Below are 26263 nucleotides of genomic sequence, written 5' to 3' on the forward strand. Positions count from 1 at the left end.
AAGCTAAACAAAAACATGGATGAAAGTAGTATGGAGCTTAAATAAAAAGAATTAGTCTCAACCTCAAGAATATCCAAAGCATGTTACAGTATCTATTTAGCTCAGAACAAAAGAGCACTGTGAAAAGTGATGGTGACAGTTTAGTATATTCTGGGGACATGACTCCATTCCGTTCTGGACATACTGTACGTAAGACATGCTGCCTTAGAAAGGCTAACAGTATTACTAAAGACTTTGACTTTCATACAGTTACTTTTCTTCCTCCTCTTTTCCGGCACATTATATAGTAGCATTATTATCATTTATTCCACTAGATGTAGGAAGTTGTTTATCCTTGGGATATTAGGCTGCTTGATGTCCACTGTTACTGACAAATGTATTATCTGAGCTGATATGCATGCGTTTTTATTTATTGTCTGCCATTTGTACTGTACTACTGTCAGCAGCATAGGGAGGCTTTCTGGTAAGTACCTATTTGTGGTACAGAGTCTATAAAAAGTATTCATTCCCATGGACATTTTCACACTTTACTGTTATACAACATTGAATCACAGTGGATTTAATTTGGTTTTATAAAACTGATCAACAGAAAAAGACTCTTTAGTAAAAACAAATCTCTCCAAAGTGATCTAAATTAATTACAAAAATAAAATAAAAAATAATTGATCACATAACTATTCAACCTGACCTAAATCATCACTGTTTCAGCCAATGTGTTTTTGAAGTCAGATAATTAGTTTAACTCTTTGAGGGCTGAATTTTCTTTCCAAAAAACAGTTTCTGAAAAGCAATGGTTTCACATAAAAATCAACATAAAACATTTGTTGTGTATGCTGTGGCTGCCAGTTTGCCAGGCCGTTTTTATGTGGCTGGTGTAGCAGCAGCGGTCAGTCACAGTGCATTACATTACAATCTGGTTTCTACCTCCTATCATTGTTAAGTGGCAGTCCTCCCTGGCAAACATTGCCATAGGCGTGTCAGCTACATGAACCTGTTCAGCACCGCAAATAGCTGGGGACCAATCAGCTGAAGCTGGAACCTCACATTCGTTTTCGATCACTTGTATCAGAATCTGTGTTTGACAAGTCATAGTCCAGTTCAGAAATAATAGACAAAATGTCGTCCACAGAGTATATTGCTTTACGGATTCGCTTTGATATCTCGCCAGATATCAGTGCCATTTTTGCCATTCTTTGCGTCTTGCTACGCACGCAAGCGCACAAAATCTCGGTCAAACCAATGAAGCTAACTTTCCTTCTAGCTACAAGAGTCCAACTAAAACATAATAGTTGATTTTGTCACAGTTTACAGTTGATTACCATCGTCAACGCCTCCTTTTGACAAAAGTCAACATCAGCCCTGAAAGAGTTAATGAAGATCATGTGCCAGGGGCTTCAACTGATTGTCATATAAATTTGGAACCTCCAGATTGTGGTAAAATAGTATGGTGGCTATATCTACACAACAAACACAAAAGAACACATCGAGCTACTCAATGAAAAGGTGACCGAAAAATACAAGTCTGGGGGTGAAGACAAGAAAATATCCAAGTCATTGAACATCCCTTGGAGATAAATCAGTCATAAAGAAATGAAGAGTATGGCATAGCTGCCAATCTGCCTGGAATAAGCCATCTACAAAAACTCGGTGCAAAATGAAGGCCAGTGAGGGAGGTTTATGAGAACTCTGAAGGAGTTACAAGGTGCAATAGCTGAAATTGAAGAGACTGCACTGACAAAAACTGCTTCCTAGGTGCTTCCCCAGTTGCAGCTGTATGGGAGAGTGGCATAGAGAAATCACCGTTTAAAAAAATGTATATGGTATCTAACCTAGTGTTTGCCAGAAGACATAAGGCGCTTTTCCACTGCATAGTACAGCACAGCACGGTTCAGTACAGCTCACCTTGGTTCGGCTCAGTTTGCATTTCGACTGCAGTTTAGTACCGCTTTAGAGTGGGTGGGATTATTCACGTGTCGTTATAGTTGCGCCGCGCTACTGCCGTGACATCATCGTAAACACAAACAAACACACAACAATGGAGCATATCGACGGAATGGTGTTCTTCATTCTCGGCAAGTGGATGTTTTTAACTGTTTGTAAGTCCGATGGTAGCCGTGTGTGCCCAAGAGCTTAGCGGCCTCCTGAAAAACTTTTTCATTCCGCGTCGCCCCATCCAGCTCTCGCTGGATCCGCTCCTCGGCTACCAACGAGAGGAACGTCTGTACTTCCTCAATAGACCACGAAACAGCCATTTTTGGTTAAAACAAAATGGTGCGTCCGAACCTTCGCTGGCTGTGCTAAAAATCTAGCGGGTCTGTTGTGTCTCGTGTCGCAAGTTCAGTGACGCAGTAATGACAATTTTCTCCGGCCAATCAGTGACCAACAGAGTTTACACGTCACGTTTTGGTAACGGTTCGGCACGCTTGGAACCTCGGCTGAGGTGGTACTAAAAAAAGGACCAGGTACTGTTCCCAGTGGAAAACCCCCCAAAAGTGAGCTGAACTGAACCGTGTCGTGCCGTACTATGCAGTGGAAAAGCGCCAATATTGGAGACTCTGTAGTCAGCTGCAAGATATTCCCATGGTTTGATGAGTCAAAAGTTGAGCTTTCCGGCTCTCAAACTAAATGCCATATTTAAATCCGGCATACTATCAAAAACTTACCATCCCCACTATGAAGCATGTGCTGGTGACAGCATCATGTTGTGGGGTTGCTAATCTGCAAAAGTTCCAAGAAGGCTTGTGAGGGTAAAATGAATGCAGCAAAACAGATGGAAATCCTGCAAGAACACCTGAAGCCTTCTGCAAGAAAACTTTGCCTTGAGAGAAGATTTGTTGTCCAGTGAGATAAGCACCCCAAGCATAAAGCCAAAGTTACACAGGAGTGGCTTAAAAACAGCAATGTTAATGTCCTAGAGTAGTTGAATTAGAGTTCAAACCTCAATACAACTGAGAATTTGTGACTGGATTTGAAAAACGCTGTTCACCCACAATCCCCCTGCAACCTGACATACACAGTTTGAGCAGTTTTATAAAGAAGAAAGGGGAAAAACTACAGTGTCCAGTGGTGGAAAGCTAACAGAGATCTGCGCAAACAAAGTGATGGCTTTCATGGCTGCCAAAGGTGTAAAGTGGATGAATACTTATGTGATGAAGTACTTTTCATTTTATACTTACACTTAATTTAGATGAGTTTGCAGAGATCCGTTTTCAGTTTAATATTTAACAGTCTATTTCTGTTGATCGGTTTCAAAAAAGCAAAATTAAATCCACTGTGGTTCAATGTTGTATAACAGCAAAATGAGAGAATTTCCAAGGGGTAAGTACTTTTTTTTAGCACTGTATGCATATGACAATAAACCTGAAGTAACATAATACAAGAAAGCATGAAATGTATTGCAATTCTGAGCAGGATCAGAATAGAGTTGTTTATGCAATTTTGTTTGTTGTTCAAAAGGAAAATATATATTCATAACTCAGTAGTGTCCATCCTTTCCAAGATAATGTGAAAATACAATAAAACAGAAAATCCATTGGGGAGCAGTAGTATGTTCTCCATAGAGTCCTGATCAAGTATCAACACAGTTGAATAAGCAGACCTTTTTTAAAAAAAAATGCAAAGGGATACAGTCAAGTTTTTTATTTTGTCAAGTTATTGTGCTAATGTACAGAATTACAGAGAAAATCCCCAAAAACAGAAACTGATTTTGAATGGAAATGGAAAGTCCATTCATATAAAAAAGAAGAAGATATTGTCTATAGATAAAGTGCTAATGAAAAATAAAGCTCCTGTTATTTGAAGGAAACAAAAAACATAATGAATGTATCTGTTTCTTTCAAAACTCCAGCTTGTCCAATCAGTAAAATTCACTAAGGCCAGAGAATTCAGACTTTGATACAGGATTTGAACAACAGCATCTCCAAAATTTGTAACAATCAGCCAAAGCACCACCATCGGTACAGCACCAGTTCTTTATTCAGCCCAATGCTCCATAAAACAAAGGCCTCAGCAGATATAAGCACTGGCAAAATACAATCAGATAATGTCCATGAGGAGTCACAGTTTTATATAAAATTCGACAGTACAAAAATTAAGGCATTTTCCCTGTGAACAAGTATACAGCAATGAATAGAAAGTCTTAACATTCAAAAGTGTTACTCCCAGCATTCAAATAGATGCAACCGTTTTTCTTTTGCCATTATTTAATAGGGGAGTAGTAAGGGAGCACTAATGAAAGTTCAGGGTTTTTATATGTGTAATTAAATAATGAAAAGGGAAGGGGAGGAGAGAAGCAGGGACAGGACTTGCTGATGAATCAGTTTACGCATGAAGACAATGGAATGCCTGATGGATACTATGAGCTGAGAAAGGCACAAAGCAGGCTGACCTAAACATGTCAACTGGTGTGCGCTAAAGTGTCAGAAGGTATTCTTCGTTGTTAAAAATGACCACCTTATTTTTCACTTATTTTCAGACTGCCTTTGCTTTAGTTTTCCCAATCCCTGCATAGCTCCTATCTCAAAATATTATAAAACTTAGCAAAAGTGATGGAGGTCAGAGGAAAGCAGTCAAGTCTTTTTAAAGCTACCATAGGCTAACCTGTTATATTGGTGGGAAGCTTCCACATTATATTCACCGCTGAAGTTTGACCTACTTTAGGGCAAAATTAAATTTCTTTATTTGTAAACTCTTTGAAAAGCACTTTGTATTCACTATGAAAGGCACTTTATTAAAAATCTATTAAAATGTTGTTTATACCTATTGAGGATTGTGAATTTAACTTGATAATCCATCTTTATATTTTCAGTAAGTCTGAACCTTCGCTTCTCCGGTCCATTCTGTCTGCCATTTTCGCTTTCATTCTAGTCTAAGCCTCACTGCATTATAACTCATTATGCTGATTTTAATGTATTTTGTGGGAATCAATTGCTAAGAAAATATTAGCGTCTACAAAATTTTTGAGAAAATATAATTACAATACAATGATCTTAGACACTGTGTTCAAGGCACACAAATACAAAAAAGGATGAGTTTGGCTGTTGTGACTATTATAGTATAATGACAGATAAAATGTTACAGGGTTACTCACACCTAGATGCATTTTCTAATATTGCTGCTGCACAACAATTTTTATATGTACATCTTCAGATATGTTTCACTCAAAATCAGTGGTCTGTCCAACTCCCACAGGGAGGATTTTGCTGTATGAAGGGCTATTGGCAGCAATTTTTGAGATATGAGTACATAAGGAGTATAACATTTTGATATCTACTCACCTGAAAAAGTGGACTGCAGAAAGAAACTGCACAAAGATGCAAAGCACTGTGCTTCTTCTAAAGTTATGAAGGCACAGAATCAGGGTTAAACCCTGTTCACCACTTCTACTGATGTCTTAGTATTACTTAATCAGTAAAACTGGGAACTAGCTTTCATATGTTGCAACACTGAACATGTGTAGTGGTAGAATGCTTTGAAACCTAGACTCAAAAATGAACATTTTTACATTTAACCTCCTAAAGATAATCGTCAAGGTGTAAAGCTCTATGATAATGACACCATCTAAAACGCACAAAAAACCCATAGTAGATTTCATAGAATATGGAACATTATGTGAATGACCTAAAAGAAAATACAAAAGAGAAAGCTATGCTCAGATCAGAACAGGTCATCCACCTGAAGCTAAGCAGGTTCAGGCCTGGGCAGTACTTGGATGGGAGACCATCAATTAAAACCTTGGGTTGCTGCTGGAAGATGGGTTGGTGAGGCCAGCAGGTGGCACTTACCCTGTGGTCTGAATGTGGATCCCAATACCCCAGTGCAGTCATAGGGACACTGTGCTGTAAAAATGGTGCAGTCATTCGGATTGAGACATAAAACTGAGGTCCTGACTCTCTGTGGTCATAAAATATCCCTGAGCATTCTTTGTAAAGAACAGGATGTATCCAGAAGTCCAGGCTAAATTGTCCACCATAGCCTAGTCATTCTGGCCCCTTGTTCATCCCCTGTCTCTAATTGTCTCTCTCTCACCTCTTCACCACCTAACAGCTAATGTGTGGTGAGCATACTGGCACAAAAAATGGCCGCCCTCGAATCCAGGTGGATGCTTCACATTAGTGGTGGTGAAAGTGGCTCCCCATTCACTATGTGCTTTGAGTTGCGAGAAAAGCACTATAGAAGTATAAAGACTTATTATTATTATTATTATTCTCTAGAACAGGGGTTCCAACCTTTTTTCCCCGGAGAGCTACTTTTACAAAATGAAAATGGTCGAGAGCTACTCATGTTTTCTAACGTTTATTCTCATAGTTCAAACAAACTAAATAAACTTGTTTTGCCTAAACATTTACAAAATGTTGGTGTCCACAACTCACATTTTGCATTAAAACATCACAAAAAATATTTAGGTCACCTGTAAGTGCATTTTGTTTGCCTGTATGTATTTTCTAGTGTATCTCATTAAAACATTAATGCTGTCAAAACAAAAAATGCAATTACAAATACACAGATATTACTTATTCATTTGACATTTTGTTACATGTCACTGTTTCACTTCACAAGAGTATTCACATGTCCAGTTGCATGTGTGATGTGTTTTTTAGTTAGTGAGATGACTGGCACTGCATGGAGTCAACAAGAGAGGTGTATGGTGGAATGTAGCCACTTAGGTTCACTCTTATGGAGTCATTTAAATGTTCGCCTGTCAGTCATGTTCTGAACTTTGATTTCATGACATTCATGTCAGAAAAGGCAGTGTCACATACGTGTAAATAGGAGGCAGCTGAAGGGCTTGGAGAATAATGGTAACATATCTGCCCAGGGGGTGGTGGGGTGCACTAATGCTCTTTCTAAGTTCCCTGCAGATCTTTCCCGGGAAATCCCACCGGGAACCACTGCCTCGACTCAGAACATGCCACTTCCAGTCCCGGCCCCAAGGGAGACATCACTTCCGGTCCCGGTCCCGAGGATGACATCACTTCCCCCAGACTTTCTATAAAGCCTCACTCCCTTCCTCTGGAATTCAGTTCTGTCTTGTAATCCTCTCTTTGAGCTTTTACTTTTTGCAGCCAGGATACAGATTATATGGGTGGCTGCCCCAAACCTTTGCCATGTCTCATGTCTCTTCTTGTTACAGTGGTGTGTCCCGAGTCGAGGCAGTGGCTCCCAGTGGGATTTCCCGGGAAAGGTCTGCAGGGAACTTAGAAAGAGCATTAGTGCACCCTGTCACCCATTGGGCAGATATGTTACCATTATTCTCCAAGCCCTTCAGCTGCCTCCTAGTCACACATGTGTGACAGCAGACTCACAGAGGTATGTAGATCCAAACAAAGCAGACATTTTCAGAGCTGCTTGGTGAAGATTCATATAGTTATCTGTCTCTACTAAGCTCCAGAAATGCTGAGAATGCTGTTGAGACTTTAACTGCACATTATTTTGAAGGTTTTCTAGTATATAATATATAAAATTCAATGTCTCTCTCTGTCTGTATGTCTGTCCGCTTTTCATGAGAGAACTACTTAACGGATTTAGATCTGTTTTTTCTATAATTTGCTTGAACATTCCAGTTGATTTTGTGACTTCTCCCATTTCGCTATGTATCATAGTTCACACGCAGTACCGATCTATTTGCGCGAATCCGAGATCTACGCAACGGGCCTGGGAGAGGAACCTTCCTCACTCACTCGCCAGCTTCGGGGCGTGTTCCTTAACTCCACTTAGCTAGCTAATGAGAGAACAATTGAATTCAATTTTGTTTGATATTTAAAATAAAGTGTTACTTGGGTCTTGATGAGTTTGAGTCCAGATATTCCCTTAAGTGTATGCCACATTGAAAAAATAGATTACAATTCAGATTATAGATTGTGATATGATTTTTTGGAAAGATCTCCCACCCCTAATTTGACTAATCAAGTTTTCAAATTTATGTAGGATTTATTTACCCTTTGGCGAGCTACTTGGAAAGGGGTTGCAAGTTACCAGTAGCTTGTAGGTGATTTGTTGGAGACCCCTGTTCTAGAACCTCAGTTAAGCAAGAAAGAAATTGTCAGATAAGGCATCTTTGGCACCCCATACCGGCTGTCGCACCAATGACCTCATATGTCTAAGACAGTACCTTTCTCTGGTACCCCAAATGGAAGGCTTTACTGGTCCTCTTCAGTGTCAATCCACAACAGCTGTTATATTTTCTCATGATATCCTGTCATCATTTAAAGTTTTTCCCTACCTAAATCCATTACACTTTATTTTATATGACAATTTTTACAAGGCACACAGTGAATAGTGCCGCTGCTTGATGAATCCAGCATTCCAGGTTTGAATCTGGTGTCCAATCTTTGTGTGCAGTTTGCACGATTCCCCCTTTATCTATGTGGATGTTTCTCCAACAATCCTCAAGACAAGCTGGTTAGGTTGATTAAGGATTCTAAATTGAGCCTGTGATAGCAGATGTGTGAATGTAAGTCCGACACCCTGTGCAGGGATGTTTCCGGTCTTGGACCCCAGTGTATTCAAGAGAGAATTTGACCACCCTTGATAATGAGCTGGATTAAGCAATTTTGACAATGTTATGTTATACTACAGTAAGGCATATCACTGATCCATGTGTTAATTTCTGGCATTAGGATTCAGAATTTACCTTCAGTCTTCCAGCTATCATTTTTATTTTGTTGCAGCCTGCCCGAGGGTCTCAGTCACTTTATTTTGTTGGGGGATTTCTTTAACAACCTCTTGATTTATCTTTTTTATGCTACTTACTTAGAATATTTAAATGCAGGTATTAGGCATCTGGCCAGTATAACAAACACTGCAAGTTTAAGTGCACTTCAACACTGTGAATTAATTATGATTATTTTTTTTCTTTTACTTTTTATGAATAAAGTGAAAAAAACTAAAGATGGGCATCACAAAAACAAAAGTATCAAAAACAATAGCACAACCAGTGAAAATCTATCAATATGGGCCACCACATGAGCAAAGTGTACATGTGTTTGATGTAATTGTGCATAAGCACTCCCTCCAAAGTCTACTATAACACTTTACTGTTGCACAGTCTTTTCCCCGAACATTTATTAAAGTAACCTGGAGCATTTGAGAATTCAATAGAAGGAAGCAATACAGAAGAGCTTAAAGAAACCATGAAAGCAGATGTAGAAGCACATAAGGGGCAACGTAAGTTGTTTTATGGTTCTAAATGACATACAAGGCCAACCAAAGCAATGAGAAATATATGGGAAATGAGGCAATGGGGAGGTAGGGTACTGGGGTGGGAGACACACTAGTACTTGCTCCATTGTAAGTCATTTGATTTGTTTTTTTTTGCTTTTTTCACCCCACCCCTCTATTTAATTGAGCAAACCAACCAAAGTCCATAATAGTGCAAGAGGTCAGTTAGTCACAGGTAAGCAAGCTGCTGCTTTTTGCTAGGTTTGGCATTTTCTTCTTCTCCTCCATGGCTAATGGGGTACTCTTAAACCCTATTTTAAACAGCTGTCTCCCGGCTAACTTTTAGATTAGGTGCTGACAGCTGTCTGCGCATTCGTGGAGGTGCTATAAAATTATTATAATGGTTGGGTCGATTTGCAGGACTGGAGTGCGGGAGTGTTACACCAACACTGTTGTAAGTGACATTATATTGGTGTGGAGGGAACTGGTAGAAGCTAGGTGGGTAGAATTGGTGTTGCTCTAAAGGCAGCTGCGAGTGGGCAGAACCAGGAACTTGTTGGCATGCATCCTGTTGCTGGCTGCTATTGAAAGAGTTGCTCCGCCAGCGGCCTTGCTGCTGGTGGTTTTTGTAGCTGTGTCTCTGGTTCTGACTGTTCAGCTTATCATTTGGGAGAGACCCAGTAGCTCCTAGACTGTTGTGCTGGAGGCCGCTGCTGACCTCTGACACCTTTGACATGCTGTCTGCCTCCTCTTCTTCCTTTGGGGATTCCTTAGGAATTTTGACCTCAATCACCTTGTCATCTGTTATGATTATGTGTGTACCAGGACTCCATGAGTTTCGGTGCTTGGGATTACTCTTAAAAGGGAAGCGGAGCTTACGATCTTCTGGTGGTATGAAGCGATGTGGCCCACTCTGCCGGCGCAGCTGCCTGGTTATCTCCTGCTGCTGGAGATTTTTCAGACGGACCTGCTCCTGCCTCATCCAGCGCACGCGACCACGTCGAAAAGAAGGGTCATCACCCATCAGTTTTGATACTCTGCCATCCTTGATGTACGGTTCAAGATTTTCCTGACCTTCCTCACTCCCTGCTTCTTCTGCATTCTCCTTGAGATCACCTTGACTTGCATTACCACCTTTACAAAAATTGTTGTCACAAGCTAAGATATTCTGCTCTTTCTCTGATATCTCCTGAGATCCAATTAAAGGCAACACTTTCTCCATTTTAATCATTTTGTGTCGCAAAGCCCGGATCTCCTCATCCTTCATGTTGTTCTGTTTCTTCACTTCATGCAAGATATCTTCCAACTTGTCAATATGCACTTTGAGATCATCCACATCAGTCACACTCTTGCCATTTGGTACAACATCTTCAATACGCTCATCCCCAACTCCCACAGTGTCCCAAACATCCCGTGCCACGGCCCGCCAAGAGTCACGCTCATTTGGATCTTTTTTGTTGTACATAGCACATAGCTCTTTCATCTTGACAATGGCCAAGGCCTCAATCTCCTGCCTTGTATGTCGAAAGTCATTAAGGGCCACTTCGTAGCAGATCTCCTTCACAGCCTGGATTTTCAGGTCAGAGATGGTAACCCATTTCGAGTCTTTGCTAATACGTCGGCGTTGGGGTATCTGGTAAACTTTAATGGGTTCCCTCTTTTTTCCGCTGCTGGGCAGGCCACACTTTTTAACAATGGTTTGTAGTTTACTGGGTGGCAGCTTCTCTCTCAGAGAAGTAATCAATCTCCAACTCTCTTCACAAGATCTCTTGTCTGAATCATCGCCACTATCTGAATCGCCATCCTTCAGAAAATAATAATAAAAAAAAAGGGGCCCAACAAAAAAATTAAAATGGAAGTAAAAAAATATAAAAAAAACAGAAATGAATCTAACTGTTGGTGAAAATAAATTTTAGATGAAAGGAATCAAATTATCCTTTTTGTATAGCATCATCCATACCATGATGTTTAGTTGTGCTGGAATTGGGAGTGCTTGCGGAAATGAGTATACTACTCAAATATTTTACAAAAATTACCATCTACTAAGGCTATTTAAAAGACAACCAAGGAGTATTTTAACTAACATCTTTAACAAAATCATTTATAAAGAGGTCCTTATCTTAACTAAATGCATCAATGGACATATTTTATTCTGAAGTATATGTCTCTAAATTTCATATTTGGCACATTGTCCAGAGAAGCCCTGTCATGTTCCTTTATATGCAAAGCTGGTTTTGTTGAAATCTCCATCATAACATGCAATCACTTAAACTCGTTCCCAAAACATTCCTGCCAGAGCAACATGTGAAAACTGTCATCAGTACATCTGCATCCATGTCATAGGCCCATAATTTAAAAGGCAGCCAAACTCCTGTGGTTTGCAGATTTGTCAAAATGACTAAACTGTCGATTATATTCTCTGCTGCTCTCTTATGGTCCATACATGAAAGCCCAAAATATATGATGAAAGAAAACACTATATATCCTCAATATACATTGCAACAATCACTATGAGATTCCAAATACATTCAACTACTGAGTAAATCATAAACTTCATTTAAAATAATAACTCATTCAAAATAATTCCTTCCTTCTCTAACCCTAATCAAAGCTTTTTACCATAAATGCTTCCAATAGCATGAGAAACATTAAATTCTTTTAATGGCGTAATGTTTTAACAACTCAATATACACAATATTTGGAGAATATTATTGATGTTCTAAAATCAACTAAAAAGGTAGCCTTCTATGTTTCACAGTGGACAATAATCAGAAAAGCAATACTTTACAAAAAGAGAACTTCTTAACACTCCTACAAGTATAATCTGTTTATAAACCCTAAATGATTTCCCATCAAGGCCGAAAACAACACTCAATGCAATTCCAGCACAACTAATTTTGACATCCTGGTTGCATTGTTTGTAAACATGTGTGAAAAACAAAAAGTACATAAACTCATAAGAACGGAAAATTAGAAAATCTAAAATAGTCAATGAATAACAAAAAAGACTTGAAAATGAGGCTTCTGATTTTCTAAACGGGATTATTGTTTGTTTCATTTTTGGGTTCAAACTCCACCCCAAACATGCCACAAAAACATGCAAAAAGTGTGCCTGCCATGTTCGCTCTTCCAGTCTGAAGTCCACAGCACAGAGGAGGAAGTGAAGTTTAGTTGCTTCTAATGGTTATGAGGCAGTTAGTAAGACAAGTTCACTGTTGGAGACAGACGGTATAGAAGTGTTATTGTGAGTGGTGGTTACTTAGAGGTGATGTAATGCAGTTTCTCACACTTTCAAAAAGCCAAGTTTAAACAAATAAAGAAAGGATCTCTATATAAATCCAGTGTCACTGCCAACCCCTGCAGCTCATTTGACTCCAGCTCTGCCACGAGCTGCCACAGCTTTTTCAGAAGGTGGATCGACGTACGGGTTAGTACTATAAAAAATAAAAATGTACATATAGATTTCCTCCACAAAAATAGGGTTCCCAATTACAGCTTTGAGATTATGTTCAAGGAACAGCAGCATAAAAACTAAAAAAAAGAATAAACTATGACCGGATGAGAAACTCCATTCTTCATACTTTGTACTTTTGACAAATGTTTCACATTCTATAAAATGTAAATTGCTACTACTGTTTTGCTTGTCATAACCAAATGGATTTGTACTTAAGATGAGATTGCTTGTGCTGGATGGAAATGGGACAAAACAAAATCTATCACAGCAAGCCCTGTAATTGATAATACTATATAGCTGGGTTACAGATTTGGGTTCAGCACTTCCAGAATGCAAATAACAAACTACTCCAAAGGCATGTTATACTATAACAGTGATGGTTACTATGAAGAAAACTGCACAAATAATTAGAGGCAAATAATGGCTAAGGAGGTTGAAGAGGAGATTCTTTGATGTACTCAGGCTAAGTGAAGAAAGCTAAGAAGTGAAAATGGCAACTGCTATTAAAAAAAGTCTTGCTGACTCTTAGTGGAGAGTTAATTGGCACCTCAGCCACCTGTCCTTCATAATTACACCAGTGTAAAAAGAAATTATTTTCATTGACTGCTGTTTTTTTTTTGGATTTTATGTAACCTGCTAGAAAACGTCAGGAAATTAGTGGAACTAGGGCAAACAAAATGGATAAAAGACATCTATGCTTCCCTAAGGAGAATGCAAAGGCATCAAAGAGAGGCTCTGTCCACAGAGTGAAAAGGGACAGAGTTCAAGGCTCCATGCAAAGAAAAGTGGAATAGGACATGCACTTTAAAAACCAACAAGTACTTAGACTTCCGCAACAAGAGAGCAAACAGGTCTGCAGCCACGATAAAATGCAAAAATAACAAGCAAACGGCCAAAACATCTCAGTCCCTAATTTTAAATAAGTGCAAGGTGTACTTCACAAGTTAGTTTTATTTGTTTATTTTAATTTTATGCTTGTTACACAGGTAACAAAAATGGCTAATCAAATCATAACTTCTTCCTGTGCCTTTGTGATTAGGAGGGAAGAAATGTGGAAAATGATCTAGTAAAAAGTAAAATGCCAGGCAGCTGACATTTTAAATATCTTTTACGCACTAATATTTTATGCAGAAGTAACCTAAACATATGACCTCCTGATCACAAAGAATGCCAACACACAAGTGGAAAAGAGCAAGCTTATTGGTCATCTTACCAGTCTTTGCTGCTCAAGTAGCTGATCAGCTTCCTCCTTTTCTCTCTTGTACAAAATCTCCATCTCTGTGAGTCTGAAACGCCATGATGATGAAAACAGGGTGCAAGTAAGGAAAAAAAGCATTTAACCAAAAAAAAAAAAACCAATAATGTAACTTTACAGAATAAAAAAAACTTCATACACACATAAACACATACACAAGAGGAACAATATTCTTCATCAATATCTAATCATGTCTCTATGAATGCAACTAAGCAAATGTTTTATTTTAATTTTTTTGTAATTAAAATTATGCCCTATATAACAGCTGATGTAATTAGAATGGCTTTAATCATACTAATAACCGAATGAATATTCTTCAAAATAATGCAAATATCGGAAGTAGTTTACTAAGCATGATAGCCATAGTGTAAATTTCACATATGCAGCTAACACAGTGGCCAGTGACAAAATATCTGATTTATTTTTCTCTTTTTTTAATTCTACACATTTGCCCTTATTAGTCTCTGTAAACTAAGAATGTGAACTGTTTCATACATTTATTTTGTAAGCAGGCTTAAACATGTTTAGCATTCTACCAAATCACAATACTGTTATCCCAATTATAATAAAACTGACTTCCATTTTGCAATACCTAGGTATTAGACCTTCAAATTGCCTTTTGGTTAAGGTGGTAGGTCCTTCTGTCAGTTCTGCCTGATAATAATCTTCTACTGGGTAAGTCATGGTTATAAAAATACCTTTTCTCCATTTCCTGCTTCATATCAATCCCCTGCTTCTCAAGGAGTTCTCTCTGAGCAAAGGTCCAGTCCACAGGTTCCGAGGGAGTCTCTGCAGAGGGGGTTTTCTCCCGCTCTGCTCGGGCTTGCTCAGGATGGTTGAATCGAAACACATGATTCTTACCCATTATAATGCGATTGCCTACAATACAGGGTAAAAATATTTTCACAAAATTACAAACCAAAAGATTGTCATCATGTTTTAAATCTGACTATAGCTCATTAAAAATGAACACCTAGCAAAATCTTGTTTCTGTACAATAACCATCTAGTGTAGTCAACAGAAGGCTGTTGGTTAGAAGACTGTGTTTAAAACAATGATGGAAATACTAAATAGTGAAAAGCACACAAAGAAGCATATTACATCTGCAGATGTCACATACATCATTCATAAGCTTGCATAGGGCAACTAAGTTGTCTCTAGGCTTCCAAAGCAAGGGTTTGAAAAAATGAGGAACTTTATAATAATGGGGTACCATGTATATTCACACTGTAAGTTAAATAAAGAGAAAACTGAAATTTTAGTGATCAGCAATAATGGATACAATGAGGCTATTAGAAATAAACTGGATACATTAGGATTAAAAGTCAAGACGGAGGTAAAAAGCTTAGGGGTGATTGTTGACTGTAATCTGAATTTTAAATCACATATTAATCAGATCATTAGGACAGCATTTTTTCACTTAAGAAACATAAGTAAAGTTAGACCTCTTTATCACTGAAAGATGCTGAGAAATTAGTTCACGCGTTTGTTTTCAGTCGACTAGATTACTGTAACGCACTCCTCTCAGGACTACCCAAAAAGATATAAATCGCTTGCAACTAGTGCAGAATGCAGCTGCTAGAATCCTAACTAGGAAAGAAAATCAGAACACATTACTCCAGTTTTGATGTCACTACACTGGTTACCTGTGTCATTCAGAATTGACTTTAAAATTCTGCTTATGGTTTATAAAGCCTTAAATAATCTAGCCCCATCTTATATATCGGAATGTCTGACACCTTATATTCCAAATCGTAACCTCAGATCCTCAAATGAGTGTCTCCTTAGAATTCCAAGAACAAAACTTAAAAGAAGTGGTGAGGCGGCCTTCTGCTGTTATGCACCTAAAATCTGGAATAGCCTGCCAATAGGAATTCGCCAGGCTGATACAGTAGAGCACTTTAAAACACTGCTGAAAACACATTACTTTAACATGGCCTTTTATAACTTCATTTTAATCGTAATTTAACTTAATCCTGATACTCTGTATGTTCAATTCATCATAACAACTATTCATGGTGGCTCTAAAATCGGTACTGACCCTACTCTCTTTTCTGTTTCTTTTCCGGTTTCTTTGTGGTGGTGGCCTGCGCCACCTCCACCTACTCAAAGCTTCATGATGCTCCAACAATGATGGACGGATTAAAAGGAAGAAGTCTACGTGACCATCATCATCATCAAGCCCTTCCGTGAGAACCCTAAATCCAAAGAGGACTGTTTCATTTATGTTAGGTAGAATGCCCAGAGGGACTGGGCGGTATCATGGTCGAATTTCCCCATGGGATTAATAAAGTATCTATCTATCTGTTCACAACATTAAAACATAATGTTCTAAAATAAACAATTAACAATTGCAAATGTCTGAGCAATTGCAAGAACCGTGTGCTTCTTTTTTCTACTTGGTGTAACAAACTGCTGAACAAACTGTTCAGTTAACTGAAAAGCACCTCTTATATAAAACATACCAGAGCGCAGCTGCACAGGGTCACAGACCCGTTTTCCATTCACATACGTCTCTGAACCTTCACATGGCTCCAACAAGACCACAACTGTAAGCACAGGCAAAATAAGATGTATTGTTACAGAAAGAGCCATTGCTGTCTTGTTAGGACAATATAACCAAAATACATTATATTAAAAATAATGAAGACATCTTCTCCTAATGAATCACAATGCTCAGCAATTAAATAAAATCCTTAACTAATGTGGCTAATACTGACTATCTAAGACAAATCCTTACATGTTCAAGTTCTTTATAAATAAAATTATGCACTTTTAACACTGTTATGATTTTTTATATTTTTAGATTGATTGTTTTTCTTCATTAGTGTGCAGATTCCCATTAGATCTGTAACTCCAAATCTCTTCCCAAATCCTCTTACCCTCTCCACTGCCATTCCTTTCACTCCGAAAGATGCAGTGCTCCTCTTTGATGTGTGCACCACTCAGAACAATATCCTGTCGCCGCTCTGCATCTGCTTGGCCCACTCTGGAGGAAGAAGAGTAACCACTTGGTGTAAGCAAACAAAGGTGACATGGAGTATGGATTCTAAACTAAGACTTGCCTGCAGGAAATAAAGTGTAGATTGAGAAAGAAGGATGTATTGAATTTAAAGATATGTCTATGAATTTCTGATTGTATGACATACCAAAAAATAGATATGGTATTTAAATTTCACAGTACAACAACAGAAATGAAATGAATAAATAAAACTAATGATGAGAATTATATTGTGTTAATGATAAGATAAAATATGAAGAAATACAGCAGCACATACCTGTAGTTTCATTCACAACATACAAGTCCATATTATAATTTTTTTCCCCAGAAACAACCCCCCCCCCCCTTAATCTTAGTAAGTAATAAAAGCAATGATCTAAACTAATCCCTATATAAAGACTCTAATTAATCAGCACAAAACTGTGGTACCTTGTAATGCCATCTTTGATGTAATAAAGAAGACATTCAGACATTAGAGGATCTTCATTAAGGTTAACAAGATGAGGAGTCTGTCAAAGACAAATACAAGGCAAATATTACAAAATACATATAACCTAAATAGTCAAGAACAAAAAAACAAAATGAATCTGACTTCAAAATCATTAAGACAAATACAAGATGGAATTTTTCATTATATCTAGGGAGGACAAACAAACAATATGACATTTTCCAGGTGCTTACTGGAATCTCTCTCCAAAACATTTCATGAAGGTTCAGCAATTGCTATTCATTTCACAACTACGCAAAGACAGTGGGCTTTTTATTCATTGCAAATCATCACCTTCAAGCACCAACCAACCTTTTTTGGGGAAAATACCCCATAAGAGTCAGCAAACAGGTCACAGGGCCTTGATGAAAAAATCTAGCCATTGAAGAGGCAGCAAAGCAAGAAAAAGAAATGGAGAAGCAAATGAACAGGGCAGCAGAGGGCAAAATAATGTGATCATGAAAAAATGAAAGGAAAAAAAAAAAGAAAAAGAATCGGTGTAGGTAAATTAGTCTGTGGTTTAAACTACTTTAAACACATAAGTAGGAAAACAACAACTGGTACATTGATACATGTGCTTATTAGTTACAGACAGGGAAACTGCTCAAGAGTCTCATGTCAATAATTGCAAACTGCCGAAGCTATATCTGAAATTCTAGGAAATTAATCATGGAAATGCACTAGACATACTATTTGCATATAATATTATTTCCATCATCTGGAGCTCAAAAGTACTAATAGTCCAGAGTTACTTGGTCATCCTATGTTAGGCCTTACCTATGTAGGCATTCCTTTCATTAATATCTTCTCATCTGACCCATTAAGTAATGAACCATAAGTTGACAAGTAGTTCTTATGATTTCAAGGACAGATGGCAACCTAGGTAAAGCCTCTGGCAAGAGCTAATGGCCTCCTCCAGGCAAATAGTAGTTACTAGATATCCTTCATGTTGGAAAAGCAAAAACATGGCTCTAGGGAGGCAGGATAAGTCACAAGCCTACAGCATCAATCACTTGAATGTGATAAACAGCCACCAAAGCTTCAAACTGGTCACTAGGAAACAAACAGAAGTCAAATTGTCATCAGAATATACTGATGTGGATTTAGGTGAAAAATGGTGACTAGTGACTTGGGAAGACTAATCTGCCTCCAACTAGGCATTCAGTGGAACAAGTTCATAACCCTTCAATATCTACCAGAAGGCCTCTAGTTTGAAATTCTCATCAGTTACCTGAATTTTGTGGTGAGTGAATAGGTGAATGCTACCACAAATTGGAGGCTTGACTACAATCAAATACCATGTGTTAATGTAAGTTTCTACATAGACAAGTGGAAGACAGAGTTATGATTCACTTTTCTAAACAGCAAACACACCACAAGGAAGACTAAGACTGCTAGCTTCTCTATGGCCACTTTGGTGACCACGGTAATAAAGAAACACAATGTAACTAGTTCTATTGACCTACACAAACCTGTCTGGCAGGGAACGTTTCAAACATCCCATCAAAAAATGATGTAGGCCTTTCTGGGAAAATCTGAATTTATCATTCAAACGGAAAGGAAGAAAATAGAAAAAACAGTTGGAAGTAGAAAAGAACAAAAATGCAAAACAGTTAATGAAGAGAAACTTGACAGCAAAGATGTGATGAACAAACAGTGAAAAAGTAATATTAAAGAGTCACATTAAAAATAATGGGGTAAGATTAAAACTAATGGTTAAATAAGTACATTATGCACTTTCACTCATGTGAACAAACTGTAGCCCTCCATTTTCCCTTTTGATTAACCTCTGTCTACTGTCTGTTTGCCTACAATACTCCTCAACTCTAAGCTCAGTAGACTTCACTCATGTGTGTGACAATTTTTATAACCTTCAGCTAGTGAGACACAGCCAGATAAATGTTAGCTACATGTGTTACCTATGCCACCATTTAGTGTCTATAACTTTCACTGCAATTCTGATAGAGCAAAAAGCTAAAACTAAAAATTAAGAATGGCACACGTGCTATTAGCAGGCAGCAGATGAAAGGATTATCAGGTGGTTCAAAGATATTACCTTCTTGGGAGAGAAGACACCAAGCGTTCCTCCATCCTCGCGAATGGCCACTCCCATTTCAGCAAGTAAGGCCTCCCTAGAACATAAAAACTTCAATGAAGAAATATGGTATTCATAAAAAGCTGCTAGTTACCTGAAAATCATGATCAAGTAAGTTTTGCTTTTCATCTACACACAAAGTTTCTGAAGTCTCTGAACTCACCTTATGACATATGTGCTATGGTGTTAAAGGTCTACTGCCATAAACATCACACCTGCTACAAACTCCTCACCTGCCATTGTCTACATAGCAGGACACACCTAGAAGTAGGTTAGCTGCTAGAAGTAAAAGCCCATTGGGTTCCCTTTCCAATCTCAACAAACAATTTAGAGTCAATCTATATTTATATTTTTATCTATATTTATATTTTTATCTATATATATATTTTTAAAACAAATACCCATATTATTAAAAGGTCTCTATAGTTTGAGTATTTCATATCAAGGCTGAAATCTCTTATTTTAGCAAAGTTCATTTTGTTAGGGCTGTTGATACTTCTTTTAAACAATTTTAACATTTATTATTACTACAGCATAACTGAGTCTTTGCCATTATTTTTTGTTCTCAGTATACTGAAGCTGAATTTCACACCTTTCCATTCGTATGGCCTCTGTCTTCCTCAGCTTCTCCTCCCAAGTCTCATTGAGCTCTGCAATAATTTTCTCTGATTCCTAAAAACAGCCAGAAAAACAGTCAGTAAAATCTGGTGTCACCAAACAACAACTTGTGACCTACTAATCACACAAAACCTAAAATAATTCTATTATTGAATAGATGAAGATTTATTTGTTATCCAGAAATATACATGAGTATTATATGCAGGAATATATTTTCTCCATCTGTTCATCATAACTTGTTATTGACTTCAAGGATTCTCAGCAAAATTGTAGCAAGTGGCTCTATTCTTATCGACTCCTGTAAAGAAAATGACTCACTTTTTGCACCATAGGATAAAGCTGTAGAAAGGTTTTCATAATTGTATACATTTCTAAGCAACTGAAATCATTGTGCTTTATTAAAAAGGTGTCTTTAAAATAGCTAGAAGTTTAACATTTTGTCTCTAGGGAGAACATAACCACTTACTGAGCATCAAACCAAATTGTAACTAACATGACTCTAAACTGAAACTTTTACCTGAATACTATAAAAAAAAAATAATAATTTGAGAGTAGTATGATTAAAACCTAACTTTTGCTAGTGCAAATTACACTGTACATTAAAATAGCAGTTGTCACTTTTTTCTTATAAATACCACAATGAATTTCCATTCATTTTTTTTCTATACATGATAAAAACAAATTTTAATGTCAAACATTTCATATCACTTCATATGTACAATGCTATCTAAATAATACACAATATACTCAAGAACTCAAAGGCAATGGTGGATTTTGGGAGAAAAAGATATTGCATGATTTTAACCAGAACCTTCATAGCTTTGACACCTATCTTCTTTGATTCTGAGGAACATTCTTATATCTATATATATATATCTATATATATCTATATCTATATATATCTATATATATCTATATCTATATCTATATATATATCTATATCTATATCTATATCTATATATATATATATATATATATATATATATATATATATATACACACACCTGGGTCCTCCTGTGGAGTTTGCATGTTCTCCCCGTGTCTGCGTGGGTTTCCTCCGGCGCTCCGGTTTCCGTCCAAAGACATGCTGGTTAGGTGGATTGGCGATTCTAAATTGGCCTTATATGTGCTTGGTGTGTGTGTTTGTGTGTGTCCTGCGGTGGGTTGCCACCCTGCCCGGGATTCCTGCCTTGTGCCCTGTGTTGGCTGGGATTGGCTCCAGCAGACCCCTGTGACCCTGTGTTCGGATTCAGTGGGTTGGAAAATGGATGGATGGATGGATATATATATATATAGCCCCCTAATTTCCCTCTGTTTCTGCACACTTAACTCTGGAGAAACTTAATCAAGCCTAAGTGAACAAATACCAATTGTGTCATTAACTGAATAAACAAAATTAAAAAAAAAACAAAAAATGCAATAGCTCCCTAGTTAAATCAACCCAATTAACATGATAATCGGAGTCAGTTAACTGAACACAGCCAGACATGGTTACAGCCAGCTTTGCTCAATATAAACCTCATTCATGTTGACCCTTATTATCAGAGTGAAGTTGCCAAGAAAAGATTTTATGAGCACCTACTACCAAAATCGAAGGAAATTCCTGAACACATCAAAAGATATGTTTATACCTATTAGTTTGGAAAGGGCTTACAAAGAAACTTAAGACATTGCAACTCTCTTGAACTACAGTGAAAGGCATTATCTACAAACAGAAAACACATGGAGCAGTACTGAATCTTCCCAGGAGTGGCTGGTGTGCCAAAACTGCCCATCTAGGAGCAGTTCTCTTGCATCAGGGAAAAAACAGTGTTCTGACTTTATCAGAAATTAGTAAGACAGATGATTTGAGGTAAGACAGTTGTACTCACTAATCACGGCATCGTGCACTTATCATATACACACAAAGAGTGGCTCTCTTCATTAAGGGCAACTGGGGAACTGCTCCCATCTCCCAGCAAATGGTACTCTTGCTCAACAACGTAAAAATTAACTGGTTTCAGTAATTTAACATATTGTTAAAATGCTTATATAAACTCAACTTTCATGTCATAATATCTATTTGATAATCAATATTTTCCAAATGTTCCCATATAATTTATTATCTAGAAAAACAATTCCTTTTTGGAGTGTGTGAAATTTTCCTTTTCCTCTTGTTCCATGGGCAGGCCCTTAAGCCCTGCAGCGCTCTCAGAATACTTTTGTTCAGGTGTGCACATGTGCTGTGTAAACTTTTCAGTTCTGCCCTAGGGTTTAAAAGCTACAGCACTAAACCAATCCATTGATTCATTTTTTTTTTGGTGACACAAATTAAAGTGTGCATGAACTTACACATGTCAATACCACAATTTAGCACTTTGTCAACTACAAAAAATGAAAATTTATTAATACTGATTTGCATTTCATACTTTTGATGTTGAGTATGTAATAATGATATTGAGATATCTTTTAATACTGCATCTGGATGGTTGCACTGCATGACAAAATGACATTTTATTACCACTGGTTCTGGTAGCCTAATACACTTTGCAATGTAGTGTCTCTACCTTGTTCTCTCTCACGTAAAATTTGATATAGGCAGTTTCCTTCCTTAGCCACCCTCCAATGCCTATGCTGCTGCTCAGATCTTCCAAATCTCATTTTATGTGGCACCGATGAGCATCCCCTGCCTATACTTCACTGGCTCTGCCTTACAGTGCTCATTTGTGGTCAGAGGTATTTATTTTCCACAACATCATGAGACAATTCAAGTCAAGATCCTTCCTAAGATCACCAGTGTCAACATACCCAGGCTAATGGATTTAACCAAAAGTGTAGGTCTCAAAGTGCCCAATCATCTTTCACTCACTCACTCTTCAGACACACAAGCTCTGCATGACTTCACAGTTGGCTCCTCCCCTTTGGAAAGCATCTCTCTGTCTGGTCTGTGTGGCCTCACCACCATTTTTTTGCCAAAAACATCATTGTGCACGTGTGCCTACGTTTTCACAAGATGGACAGACGTTTAATTGGATGGTTGCATATTATGCAAATTCCTTCAAATTGTTTAGTTCCTCAAACAAATTTCCCTCATCTTAAAATGCATCCATCCATCCATTATCCAACCCGCTATATGTCCTAACATGGGGTCATGGGCGTCTGCAGGAGCCAATCCCAGCCAACACAGGGCACAAAGCAGGAACAAACTCTGGGCAGGGCTCCAGCCCAATGCGGGGCACACACACATCAAGCACACATTAGGGATAATTTAGGAACGCCAATACACCTAACCTGCATGTCTTTGGATTGTGGGAGGAAACCGGAGCACCCGGAGGAGACCCACGCAGATATGAGGAGAACATGCAAACTCCACTCAGGGAGGACTCGGAAGTGAACCCAGGTCTCCTTAATGCGAGACAGCAGTGTCGCCTCATCTTAAAATCGATATGCTAAATTACTATCTATAGCAGAGTTTCTTAAAGTATGGGTCATGACCCAAAATGAAATCTGTTGCAATTTGTATGAAGAAGGGAGACTCTTGGTACTTGTGAAATGTATGAACAAACTATTACATTATAATAGTGTAAGAAAATTAATTGTTAATTCACTACTAGAAATAAAACAATGCAGAAAAAGCAAAACACACAGCTAAAGTGTTCATGATAATTTACCAAGTGCATAATATTGTTGTCTAAGGTTGTTGATGAAGGTTCATAATGAAACTGACAAGATTTAATCACATCTACTTTGAGTAACATCCATATACTGTACTAATACACTTTTATGAAATGACTAACAGGATAAAAATAGCTTTAAATAAGCTCACCAAGTGCATGGCACCAACACTTACTGCTGATGAAAGTATTAAAAAAAGACTTCATATTAAATTTGAGAGTGCATAGATGCAGCTTCTAGTACATACTGTACATGAGGGCACCAAGGAAACGTAAGTGACACAACCTCATTTTTGATTTCCTTAGCTTGTGACACAGACACTGCAGAAAACACTGGCCAAGTATAAAGAGAAAATGTTGAAGAAATCCCAGAATAATCTATAATAAAATCCCTATAGAGTATCATTAGAATATTCTAATACTATTAAATTTCAAGTGTAATGATATGTTGCTGAATGAAACAGAGTTGTCCAGTGCTACATAAGAGGTCATAGTTAAGATACTCACTAAACATTCAGCTATATCTGTGTTTCTTACCCATCACAACATTAAAAATTTCAAACTAAAAGAAAAAACAGTGTTTTTCGTGATTAACTGGAAAATCCAATCACAATAATCAGGTGGAATTGTTTGTTTTTCATGACAAAACAGATTTTACATCTAGGAAACTGCCGTCCTTATAGAATGCAGGAAGCAGCTTTCAAAGAAACTGTTTGCAATATTCTAGAAAATCAAAAAATGTTTATACTGTTATTCTGTGTGTTGCTGCTAAGCATGCAAGCATCTGAGAATGCCTTTTACAAGCACAGCTTCTCAGTCCAGTTATGCAAGATTTTCTTGTATCCGTTTCCCAACCCTGCAATTTCCCTGCAAGCAGTTTGCACTTTGCAAAGATGCATTAAGTAGTCTCTGTGCTATGGGAACTGCCTCAGAGCAGAGTTGGTGATTGAATTTATCCAGATACAATTGAGAACCCTTTTCTTGAAAATGAATGGGATTCTCCCAGAGTAAATTTAGTCTGGATGCATCACAAAATGATGCCCATCACAGATGGAAAAATAATAAAAAGAATATAAAAGTCCTAGGGGATTTATTTTCATTCACAACTTTAGATGTGCTAAGCTGCTTATGCATTAAAAAGCAGGAGGGTTGGGGGTGGATAACTCAAAGCAACCATCAGAACAGCTGAATTTATCAGAGTAATGGAAAAAAGGCATGCATTTGTATAATACCTCTAACCAGCCCTCTCTTTCACCAAAATGTCTTGTGGATCAAGATGTGATGTACTGCAGATGAAAGGTTTCTCACTATCATGAGATTGCTAAACACCTCTCCCCAATGAATCCTCTCAAACCATTATCAAGAGGGGTAAGTCAGCAGCTCAATACAAATTTTTAAGATTGCACCACTCACGTCTGCCCCCCATTATGGCCCATTTCATTATAATTTAGCATTCCAGTGGAAAAAGCTGAGACTAGTGGAATTGCAGCATATACTGTAGGGGTACAAAAAGCAGGAGAGCAAGATATGAACTATCACCAAACCCCTCACTCCAGATCTAGAAGAGAAATCTCCAGGGAGAAACAGGGAAAAAGGAGGAGGAGGACTACAGTGTCTCAACATCTATTTTTGTTACTGGATGGGGGAGTTAGGAGATATGTACAGCAAAAAAAAACTCATAGGTGGATCTTGGGATTGAATTTGAAATGAGTGAGCTTGTCCCTGTCCCCACCTCTCAATACCACCTTGATGGTCTTGACTGACTGCAGTGTCAAACATTTTACTTTGAAAAAAATGTACATAGTGTTCAAAGTAGGCCCCACACCTGAATACTGCTTCTAGAAAAAATGAATTGGACATTGGTTCAATTTTTTGGGTTTCCTGAGCTGGAAATATTTACATTGTTTTTACTTATTGAAACACAAAGCTCAGATGTTCAATGTAGGTCATACAGCATACCACTGTAGTTTTGGTCATAAACAAAGCCAAACTATTTATCAAATTATCAGTGTGATTCCCATGACTTACTGAGGTGCCAACTGGGAAATCTTTGGGTTCTGGGGGTGTTATGGCTATAGTGCTGAAAATCAGAGGAGATGATGGAATATCCCCATGAGGAGTTAAGACTATGGCTTAATTTTACAGAACTGCCTGATTGCTCTGTCTCTAGTCTGTGTATTGTTTTTTATGGCCAATCTTATTCAGTTTGCAAAGTGATTTCAGCATACTTAATAGTTATATGATTCCTACACGGTCAGTGCCAATGGTTTTCAGACATGAGAGATTGATCAATACAAGGTTTGTGATGCAATTGAATATCTCAAGATGCACAAGTAGCACAAAAAATGGTTCAAAGTGAGCCGACCTGGTGGTGAGAGGCATGGATAAGACATTGAACTCCAGTTATCACCAGTGCTTGAAACTATTTGCCACGAATCTTAGTGTGAATCATAAGTACACACCGATTAAATTCCTGCACTCTGAACATGACTATTTAGAAAAAGTAAAATTCTTAACAAGACTTATGTAATATAAATTAAC

The 26263-nt window shown here is 37.9% G+C and overlaps 1 protein-coding gene across 20 annotated transcripts in view; it reads right to left on the reverse strand.

Annotated features, from left to right (window-relative positions):
- Nucleotides 1-26263, reverse strand: part of kif1b (kinesin family member 1B) — a 175266-nt gene that overhangs the window by 55299 nt on the left and 93704 nt on the right. For 18 of the 20 annotated variants that reach the window (XM_039755637.1, XM_039755631.1, XM_039755630.1 and 15 more), the window contains 7 exons: nt 20044-20123; nt 19413-19488; nt 17299-17378; nt 16751-16857; nt 16334-16417; nt 14567-14747; nt 13827-13899 (listed from right to left, as the gene is read on the reverse strand). In XM_039755637.1, the coding sequence (XP_039611571.1) occupies nt 13827-13899; nt 14567-14747; nt 16334-16417; nt 16751-16857; nt 17299-17378; nt 19413-19488; nt 20044-20123 (681 nt within the window). Of the gene's footprint in view, nt 1-7758; nt 10964-13826; nt 13900-14566; nt 14748-16333; nt 16418-16750; nt 16858-17298; nt 17379-19412; nt 19489-20043; nt 20124-26263 lie in introns of those variants that run through there. The other 2 variants (XM_039755639.1, XM_039755638.1) reach the window with 1 other exon arrangement.

The sequence above is a fragment of the Polypterus senegalus genome, chromosome 6, assembly GCF_016835505.1.
Source record: "Polypterus senegalus isolate Bchr_013 chromosome 6, ASM1683550v1, whole genome shotgun sequence".
NCBI classification, from domain to species: Eukaryota; Metazoa; Chordata; class Cladistia; order Polypteriformes; family Polypteridae; genus Polypterus; species Polypterus senegalus.